Raw genomic sequence first — 11,406 nt, forward strand, 5'->3', positions numbered from 1 at the left:
CAACTCAACCCGCATACACAAAAAACAAAAACTCATTAAGAACCTTTTAACCTTTATCAAGAATCACTAACCAACAAAATTTATCCCCAAGGTCAAGAAAAATGGGTCCTTAATATCTCATCTACTGATATTCCCTCCAATATCGTACTTAACGATTTACTAAACTCCGTTACCCCACATTTCACTAACGACATAATTTTTATTAAAAAATATGTTTACGACCTTCTCTTAATACTGAATCCCAATAAAATCACCGATATCTCATTTGCCTTCAATTCCTACCATCCTCGCTTACGTTTTACAGTTGAATCAGAAACTAACAATTCCCTACCATTTCTTGACCTCCTCATCATAAAAAACGCCAATAATACTATATCCACCGATTGGTACACATAACCAACTTACTCAGGAAGAATTTTAAATTATCACTCCCAACATCCTTACCATCAAAAACTAAACACAGCCAAAAATCTTATTCATTGTGGTTTTCTCTCTCGGATTCCCAATTTCATGACAATAACTATCTCCGCATTAAACAAATTCTCTTAAACAACAACTTCCCTCCAAAAATCATCGACAAACTCTTTTACAATTATAAAAAACCGTACCCCATCTACACAAAATTCTCTGCAATATTTTTCCACCCCTATACAGATCATTACCTTACATACCGTTTCTTACAGACAACATTAAAAAACAATTACGTTCCTCCATCCCAAACCTCCGTCTAACCCTCAAAGCCCATAACAAACTGTCTTTTATTTACACCAATCTTAAAAATCCAATTCCTCCTCAATACCGTTCCCAGGTAGTGTACCGTATCCCTTGTTCCACTTCTAATTGCAATGCATCCTACATTGGCAAAACAAAAAATTTACTTAAAGACCGCATAACCCAGCACAAATATTCCGTCTCCTCCCTTAATTTCATGGCTTCTAAATTATCTGAACATAGCTTTATATTGAAACCCACTTTTGATTTTGACAATACCACCATACTAGCTTCTGTCCCCAACCACGACAAACGATTAATATCTGAAAGTATTTTTATACAATTAGAAGCTTCCCCAGTCAATCACAAAACAGATAAACAAAACCTATCCCTAGCCTATTCCCAAATAGTTAACTTATTAAAGCACCCATAATTCATTTTCTTTTATCAATCATTATCTATTTTTAATTTTATTGTTTATATAAAAATATGTTTTATTCTTATTAATTTGTATTCATAATTTTTTGACCTTCGGGCTCCGTATTTTTACATCTCACTGGTTTTATGTTTTTCTTTTAAACTATAACTTGACCTTTTTGTCATTAGTATTTCATATCAACTGTTGTGTCATAACTGTCTTTCTTGACAGTTACGTTTCTAACCACAGTCCAGTAGCTCACTCTAGCGGAATTTTCAAATAAACTCTTACATCAATCAGTTATGAGCCTATCTTCTGCGCGACAACATAAGTCTCCCTTCTAGTTCTCATATTTGTTACATTATTCTTTCCCTTTCTCCATATACTACTTTTTCCTATTGTGTATATATTTATATTTTTAGTATAGGTATATAAGTTAATACTCACAATGTAATTCAGATATAAGCCACTCACTATTTTTCATTGTCTGTCATAATGAATGTTCAATTTGTAGATTCAATTTATTTATTTAATTTTTCAGTTTTTTTTTTTAGACACTACTTGCATATCTTATATTATACATATCTTCTTACCTACATGATATTATATTTCATCTGTCACTGTTTTCAATTTACTACCATACAATTCCACGAATATCAATCAATTAAAATTTTGTACAATTACATTATCAGTTATCAATTTTTATCATTTATGATTCAATATTTTGTATAATTCTAAATTTTTTTGTATACTATTCCTTTCCAATTGTATGTTACTCTAAATGTTGTTGTTATCTCTTTTGTTCTATAGCCCTGATGAAGACCTGAAACTCAGGTCGCAACGTCGGCATAAAATAAATAAATATGGTTTTGTTTATTTATGTTGTTCTTTGCTGACCGCACCCCCCGACAAACTTCTCCAATCATTAAAAATAAAATAAGGTAATAAATAAAAGGAAATAATAAAACATAGTTTAGGAAGGAAATTGTTGTGGAAAATAGGTTTTATTATTTTGTTTATAAAATAAAACGGTAGATGACAACACTGCTCTGGCATGGGATAGCTTCGCCTCCCTTGGGCCTAGAACAGTCTGTCCTGGCATCTATTAGTGAAAACACACTCAACAGAAGAAGTTGATAACTGTGATCTAATAGTAATAGTACAAGCACGTTTTGAATTTCCCACCACTGGAACTTGTTTTGTGAACTAGAACCTTTATTTCAATTATGACAGGAATGAATAATTATTAAATTAAATAAAAAACTATAGTGAGGAACATACCAAATTTTATTATTTTACAATGAAAAATAATTTTTATTCACTATCTCTTTGGCCCTTTTAGATCTTAAACAAAATATTTTCTAATAATATGGCAGAAATGTAACAAACATTTTTGAAACATTAAGTAAATTATTTAATACTGAGTCATATAATAATTAAATAAAGAAGTAGACATCAATTTTGAGTAATCAATACATCATTCTTCTACATCAATAATAAACTTAGTTAAATATTTTTGAAATAGTGTACAACACTAATATACTACAAAATTAATAAGTCATCAAATATTTAATTTAAAATCAATAAAGCAACATTAAATAAATATAAGAAAATGCATATGAATGTATTCAGTAAATATTTAGGTCTCTCTATCAGTTAGAGCTAATAGCAAACAATTAAGATTTACCAACAAGCTTCAATTCCTGAAATTTTCCTAACTTCATAGCTATTGCATTAGTAAATTATAAAGATTTTTTTTAAACTACCACAGGATCTGAAATGCATAAGGATGATTTTACAAAAAATGGCCTTTATCAAACAAACCATTTTGACGAATTTAAATAAAAAATAAATTATATATATAAAAAAAAAACTCTGAACAGGGCTTGGTCCTGTTTATTGTAAATTATTTATTTGAAAATGCTAACACAAAATATTAATCCTTATGAAAACATTCAATAAGCTTTGAAAACCTGAAAAAAAGCTGTCCTCAAGGTTTTAAGTCATTCATCTGATTTTTTCTGATACTAATCCAATAAGAGGAATAGGAAATTTTCTCCCAACAAAAGTTAGTCTTAATGGTTCCCATAATAATATCAAAAGTTCATTTTCTCTTAAGCACTAGTTTACAGACATCCATTAAAGGTTGACTGCAGAGAAGTAGGTAAGTATTTTTGTTGAATGTCATTCGTCTAGTTATAATCTCCAACTACAGAAAACCAATAAATTTTTTATGAGTTTTGAGTAGTTTTCCATTTAGTTGTCTGTTAAAACTCTTATCAAGTAATAAAAGATTGAGAAGGAAAAGGAAGTGATACAAGAATCAAAAATGACTCAAAGTTTATCATTGGCCAGTTTGCGTCAAAATTTTGATTGGATATTGTGCCAAAACCAATAGGAGTCCTGTGCTGTCTGTTTTAAATCTTATTAGGCACCTGAATATCTTGAGAAAATCTAAAAAAAAAAATTAGATACAAACCAGAAAAAAACAAAAAAGATTGTACCAAAAAAGATGACTATTTGCAAAATCACCCATGTAATTACTTTTAATTATACAATATCAAAAATATACTTGACTATTTAATGAACATATATTTAAATATGTGAGATCGTAAAATGAAAAAATATTTGTTATTATCACTAAATCAACTAACAACAAAAGTTCAAAGAATTTCAATCACATGAAAATTAAAAATATGCTATAAATTACAACGATTTGAAGGAAAAAAATATCAAAATCTTCTTTAGTAAAAAAAGTTTTAGGATAGATCTAAAATTCAGACAGCCATGAAACAAAACATAATTGTATATAGAGGCAAAATATAGGGTTTATATTAATAAAAAAAAAAAAAAAGATACTATTTCTAATATTAACATTTAATACTTCATTTATCTAATAATAATTTGGCCATGATGTTGGATTTTTATGTATTTAACTTCCATATAGCAAATATTTTTTCAGGAACATTAGTTTTTTTTATAAGAAAAAGCTTTCAGCTTGAAATATTCCTAATACAAACTGAACAAAAAAATTTTTTAAGTAACTAATTTAAAGCTTGGGTTCTTTTTTGCCCAATATGACCATTAAATTACAATCTGTAGACAAAGGTATAATTACAATGTTGAAAGTGCATTAATGAAAACAATCTCTTAAACCCTTCATCTTATCATTTGGTATAAGTGCATCAGGAAAAAGCATGGAAGAGAAAAAAGTATAACTCAGTAGAGTAAGGAATTGTTTTGCTAAAGCTGGTTTTAAACACTAAAGAACAGAAGAATGGAAAAGAAAGATAAAGAACAAATAAAAAAAAATACCAAGAAGCATAATTTAAATGGTTGTACATTTTGTAATAATGAAACTTTTTACTGGTTTAAAAATTTATTTTTTACTTGATTTTGATAAGGCAACCCCAATTTTCATTATAGAGTTGCAAATAATCTAATTAGAATTTAAGCATAGGATAAAGAATATTCAGCATAAATTGAATATTGAAAAAAAGTTGCCTCTCAGATGGAAATTGATAAATTAATTATCTATAGTAGAACATACGACAGAAATTAAGTTTCCAGTACTACAATTTTCAAATAAACACCATAAAGTATCCAGCATAAGTTTAAATAGTTTATAGCATTTTTTATAAAACTTAAATGAATTTGTAAAATTTAGGTATTACAGATATTTTATAAAGGTCTAACCTAGGTAAATGTGCTCAAATCACTCAAATTTATTAAGAAACTAATCTACAATAAAAATGAACTTTTATACAGGAAAAAAATTGTGAAATATATTTTAAAATAAAATATGTATAAACCATGAGCTCAATAGAAAATTATACAAAATTTTTCTTACACAGTTCAGAAGTAAAAGTGCTACTAAATAACTAAACTTAATTATTATTAAAATTAATAATTTTGTAAGAATCTTTTTATGGTTGAATGCTTTCAAATTATTATTTAAACATTGTGTTTTAAATAAAATGGCAGTGCAAATTTACATTAATAAAGTTCAAAATTTATGAATACTCCAAATTATAAGGAAAGAGGGCAATTTTTAATGCTTTGAAATATATATATAAACATTTAATAACTTAGATGTAAAAAGCTTTCAAGCCAGTAAAGTAACTGGCTAATATTGAATAACTATAATCTATCCTAAAGTCACAAACATGAATCATTCAATACCATTAAAACAAATAAGTCCTAGATAGTCCATGTGAACTATCCATGTACTCAGTTGTTTTGTCATTGGCACACCTTTGAAATATCTTATAAATTTCATCAGATTTCACTATACACAAAGAAAAAAATATTTTGATAAAAACAAGTTAAATTATTTTTAAAATAAAAATAAAAATTTTGCTTAAAGTAAAAGTGAAAACTTAAATATGTAAACATGAAATTATTATTTTTTACTTTAAATTTCAATTCCCAGTTAGATATAATTATTTAGGCAAACTATGTACACATCAATATGGGGAATGGGGTAACACAGTGAGTCCAAGGCATATGACTACTGACCCACTCATTTTTTTAGTTCATCTATGGCATATAATTATTTGTTCTGGGCCGCACCCAGCTTCTATAAGGTACTCTTAATCAGAGGTAAGGTGCAGGAGAGAGGGGAGAGACCTAGAGGTTGAGTGCATGGGCATATCACCTCCTTGCACAGCCGTTGGTCAAGAAATATAACCTTGCCAAGTACTGAACCCTAAGACCCTTATTGGGTACTAAGAGGTACAGTTAAACATCAGCATAAACCATTTCCATTTAATTTATACGTTTATTTAGGATGCCTCCAACACATTTTTAAGAAGTAGAATTCTTCACTGACTTACATATAGAATAAAAAGGTTTAAAATCACAAATACTCAAGTAATCAAGATTTGAAATTAAAAAAGAAGAAATTTTACAATGTTTCCATGTTAGTTGGATTTCCAAAAAATAGGTTTTAACCAGCCACAGCATTGTTTGTGAATAAAAAATGTCTCACTTAATAATTAAAATAACAAAAATATTTTTTTTTTTTAAGATCTTTACAAACAAAACATCTTATAAAAACTACATATTATAATAATTAAAAGTAAGACACAGGGAACATGAAACTCACTTTTCATAATAGTATAAAAATATGAGAGCAAAATATATGAGTTACAATAAACACTTTCTACACTTAAAATATATAACATTTTCTATCACAATAGCGAAGGCAATAAATAGTTTAAAATTAATAACATTATAAATAAAATAATTTCACAGCGCTCTGTTTGACAATACTTTTCAATGGATCTATGTAAATAAAAAGTAAGGATTGTAAAGACTTGTACCCTGCAACTTAATAAAGGATTCAACTGCTCAAATTCTAAATAATTTGTTGTCTTTTCTCAGAATGGTTTGTATTTGGAGCTCTCTTTGACAAAGTCTCTAAAAAAAAAAATTAAAATTAAAATTAAATAAAATTTAAACTCGTTTTATATATAATTTTAAACAAGGTATAACAACGATACATGGACATTAGTCCATCAAATGATATGCAATTGCAAACTAAATTATGAAACTTAAAATATGACTTTGAAAACCTCTAACAAGGAGAGGGTAGAGTGAGGAGTCATTAATTTTAATATATTTTTTTTGTTGCTCTACATAAAAAATATTGGATACCTTTCCTGGTGTACTTTTTAAATTTTTTGAATATTTAACAGAGTAAAGCCAATAAAAGAAATGAAAATTCAACAGAAACAGAAAGCAATACGACCCTCCAAGTAGTAAAAAATTATTACCCAGTTAGTTTACAAAGAAATCCTGATTTATTTCTTAACTATTAGTGATATAATAGAGTCCCTCTAATCAGACTCTTTCCAGATCACTGAAAGTTCAAACTTGATGGAATCTACTGTATATTTTTTTAAATCTTTTTATCCTTTCCAATAAATTTATGAACTAAGCATTGAACTATGAAAATATTGGCCTGAGTTTATTGAGCAGATTTGAATACTACTAGTTTTTTTCTGAAGCTCATATTATATATTTCTTTCTAGTATTTAGAACAACTTCAGTCTAATAGATGACTGGTATATGGGCCGATAGTTTTCATAATCTATGTGTAACTTTTCTTATGGATTGGAATAATGATGTTATTCTCCCAATCCATGGGATCCATGGGAATCTCCTTCTTTTGGATTTTCTGGTTGAAAGTGTTTCGTAACCACCTTTGTACCTGGTATCTGCTACATTTCAATATTTCAAACATGATTCCACGACCATCAGCTGCCTTGTTGTTTTTTTGCTTTTGCATTGGCCATTGCCAGCTCCATATTATCGATAAGATCATGTTCTTCAATACGTTGTCCCACCATAGCTTCTTCATTTCCTGGTTTTCTGCTTCATTCATGATCTCCTTCCATTCAGAAACTTTTTACTGAAAAAGTTAGCCATTTTTTTTCAAAACTCTATATTGAATAATCAACTGTTCAGTATTATCGTAGATTCTAACCAGCTTTCCGTAGTTTCCAAATAATCCCATTATAGCTCTCCAAATCTTATTTTCATTCTCAACATAGTTTCTTTGGAGTTCTCCACCAAATTCAGGCCAACATTTCACCTCAGTTGTTTTCACTACTCAATTTGCCTCTCTAATCTTTTCATAGAAAGCGATGATATGGTCTGCGTTGTTCGTTTGTAGGAATTTCTTCCATGTTGTTTTCTATTTTATGGGGTTATTAACAAAATACAAGTGAATAAATTACAAATTCAAAATAAAATAAATACTTCAATGGTAGTAAAATGCAACTGATATAAACAAAGAAAATCAAAGTATTGGTGAGACTCTTTTTAATGTAGCCTCTAGATCAGATCAATAAAAATATATATGTTAAAATGATAAAAAAAATATTTATATTTTCTAATTTATTGCATACTTCAAAAACCTGATATATAATTTTAAATAATATTAAAAAACTCACTTTATTGTACTGCTGAGACCTGTATCCTTATAAATAAATTTATGACCAAAATGTAGGTTTTTATCAAATTTTATGAACTTGATAGGACTTTTACCCTGCCTTGAAGATTGTACTGTTTCATACAACTGAAATATAAGAACTGAGGATTAACTTTTGATGTTAAGTGATGTAAAGAATAATATTTTCTAAATGCTGTCTACTCAATATGCATAGCCCTACAACATTGTAAATGATTATAATAAAACTAAAAAATTGATTTAATTAATAAAAAAATATTGATATTAGAGTAAAAATTTTTGGAATTCAACTTTTCAATTTGAAAATATAATGATCAGTCACTTGTGGAGAATGACTGATAAAGCCAGGAGAATAATATGAATAAATGAACTATATTGGTACCACATTTAAGACAAATCTGTTTTTATTATTTTTTAAAACTCTTTTTTTTTTTAAATTAATTAATTTTCATTCCGTAACTGTTATTTTAATTTGAAGTGAGTGCTGTTTTCAAAATCAGTATATAAGAATGACTAAGTGTTCTATGTATTTGGTTATTATGGATATACAAGGAACAAACAGTGTCATTGCTCAGGATTGTTTATGATACGGCTATCCCCCTTTTTAATTTTTAGTGAGGTACTGATTCAGACATGTAAGTAAATGAGGTCAAATTTGGCAAACCTTTTCATTTGTTTCACATAGAATTTTCAACTCTCTAACTCATTTAGCCCCTACTAATTAGGTAGAGATGTGTAAAACCTTAAAAAACGTAAAACAATATTTACATAAGATGAAATTTTGACTAAAATTCACTTCCATTTTGCGGCATTATTCTACCAAAAAAACAACACCACAAACTGAACTTCAGCACATTTGATCCAATGTATATTTTATATCCATCATGCAATGGATATAAAATATATACCCTTCCTTCTCAGATGACTACAGTGTATTATTTTGTTAAAAAATGATTGAAGATGTATTGGCTAATACTAAGGTGCAGGGGCTCAGAAACAAAAACTTGGGTAAAAATACTTTCTCGTGAAGGGTAAGCTGGCGGGCATTGCTCATATATACTGCTTAGTACATATGATAAGTATTACTCTGGAGGAATTTGATATACCTCATCCAGAAAGAGCTTTAGCTTCCATTTCTATCTTTAGTCAAATTTGTGTTCGAACAAAATTGATTGATATTTTCGGCAAAAGAAATATTTCACAGAAAAATCACTGGAGGGAGTTTTGATCACTCTTTAGTTGTTCTTTTCATCAATTATTCAAATTGAGTCAATTTCCTGTGCTCCATCAAAGACATAGACATACTCGCATGTTTGATAATAAAAAAAACTGAGAGAACTGTCTCACAATACACATATACATGCACAAATTTTTTTTATTATTTCTTTCCAAATTTTAAGTATAAAATAAGGTGGATTAGAAATATAGTTTATAAGCAGCATCTCACAAAGTATCAATGATGGTCATAAAGCTTAATATGTAATGATACTACATCATCACTTTAGATGTCAATTGATACAATATGACTAAAAAAAAAATAATAAAAATTTTGCTAACAGTCAGAAAAATAAAAGAAGTATTATCTAAAGATTTCTACCTTAAGGCCCAATTGAATTGGAATGACTAGATCATCTTCTGCATGAAGAATAAGTATTGGTGCTTTAACTTTTACCAAATGACGATCAGACTGAAATTTAAGTCCATTTTCATACATAGGCTCCGTGAAAAAGAAATCAAACCATGGTAAGTATCGAAACATCTGGAAAAAAAAATCTCACATAGCAGGGAGAATAGATAATAAGTCTTAAAATTATAATAATGCAAAAATGAAATACCTTTGCCAGAGGATAAGATCGTACTTCATCACACATGTTGTTAAATGGAGCTTCAAGAACAAGACCTGAGATAGTTCGTCCTTCTGATTCTAAAACATCTAATAAATGTGATGATATCCTGAAATAGACATTTCAAATAAATGCTCATAACATTTTACAACAAATAGAAAGATTTTGGGATTACAATAAAAGAATTTAAGCTAATAGATTTTTTTTTAATCTGGTTTTAATTGTTGATATTTTCATTTATAACTAATAAAGAAATATACTAAAACACATTGATTAGGCTAGGAGGTTTTAAGATCTGATGAGGTATGCGGTTATTAGCAACAGTGTACCAACAAATTTTTTTTCCAGCGTTGATTTGGTAATGCCAACTCTTATAAATAGATGAGCTATTAGCAGAACCTGAGCTAATCCCATAAGATTTTTTAGAAAAAATGAGTGGTTGACTGTTTTGATATGTAAGGATTACGTACTAGTTAGCGATCAGCCTAGGAAATATAAAAACACCAAGTTTTTTTTTTTTTAAATTTAGAGTCAACATTTTGGCCTCCATAGGATATTTAGAAATTACTGGTATCTATTTATTATAAACTGCCAAGTTACTACTGCTCAGAAACTATCGAACCTATTTCATAGTCTGATAAAAGGAGAACCAGATAGGCTTATTCTTGTATAAGTGAGCTAAATGTCTAAGGATATCCTTACTTGAAAAAATTATCTGCATATATAGATTACAAAATTAAATCTCTATTTTTTATCAAACCTTCTCTATTTTTTATCATGAGTTCCTTATAACTAAGTTTCTGAAACTGAGATCTTAGGTTTAAGTGAAAGTGAAAATTTAATTAGAGGAAGGATATAATCGGAAAACAAAATTCTTAATAAGGAACAGACTAACAAATAGTGGCATAGAGAAGTCAGATAAAATAAGAAAGATGATTGTATTATCTTCTTGTAAAATCAATAAATTCTAGTTTGAGAAATTCAAATTTCTTCATCATTTTTTATATAAATCATTGTACAAAGGTATATAGCAAGGTAGATCAAAAAATATTAATAATGATTATAAAGCTCATAATTTAATGGAACTACATCTTTATCAGTTTAGACACCACTTCATGCAATATTAGTAAAAAAAATAACAAAAAAAAAAATAAAATTTTACTCACAATCATAAAAATAAAAAAGTAATCAATATACCAGACAAGTACAGCAGTTGTTTTTTTTCGAGCAATTTCACTATAACTGTAACATCATAGTGATAAAAAAAAAAAAAAAGAGTTTAATGTTATGAAAGAATTTTATTTAAAAAGAATAATCTATGAAAATATTTTGGTTAACTTTGTACTCATGCAGCAAATAACAAGAAATGCAAACAACTCCTTTCTGTATACAGCTGTATTTTAACAACAGCTCATCCCATGGATTTTATTCTTAAATGATAAATCGTTAATCTTGAA

General features: G+C 28.1%; 1 protein-coding gene across 6 annotated transcripts in view; it reads right to left on the minus strand.

Annotated features, from left to right (window-relative positions):
• Positions 1 to 2,398: 2,398 nt before the first annotated feature.
• LOC106683973 (lysophosphatidylserine lipase ABHD12) overlaps positions 2,399 to 11,406 on the minus strand; it is an 83,524-nt gene continuing 74,516 nt past the window's right edge. For all 6 annotated transcript variants that reach the window (XM_067045566.1, XM_067045568.1, XM_014425755.3 and 3 more), the window contains 4 exons: positions 9,941 to 10,058; positions 9,703 to 9,864; positions 8,089 to 8,213; positions 2,399 to 6,550 (listed from right to left, as the gene is read on the minus strand). In XM_067045566.1, the coding sequence (XP_066901667.1) occupies positions 6,511 to 6,550; positions 8,089 to 8,213; positions 9,703 to 9,864; positions 9,941 to 10,058 (445 nt within the window). In that variant the 3' untranslated portion in view covers positions 2,399 to 6,510. The remainder of the gene's footprint in view (positions 6,551 to 8,088; positions 8,214 to 9,702; positions 9,865 to 9,940; positions 10,059 to 11,406) is intronic.

This window comes from Halyomorpha halys, unplaced genomic scaffold (genome assembly GCF_000696795.3).
Source record: "Halyomorpha halys isolate HHAL.00 unplaced genomic scaffold, Hhal_1.1 Scaffold532.1, whole genome shotgun sequence".
Lineage (NCBI taxonomy): Eukaryota > Metazoa > Arthropoda > Insecta > Hemiptera > Pentatomidae > Halyomorpha > Halyomorpha halys.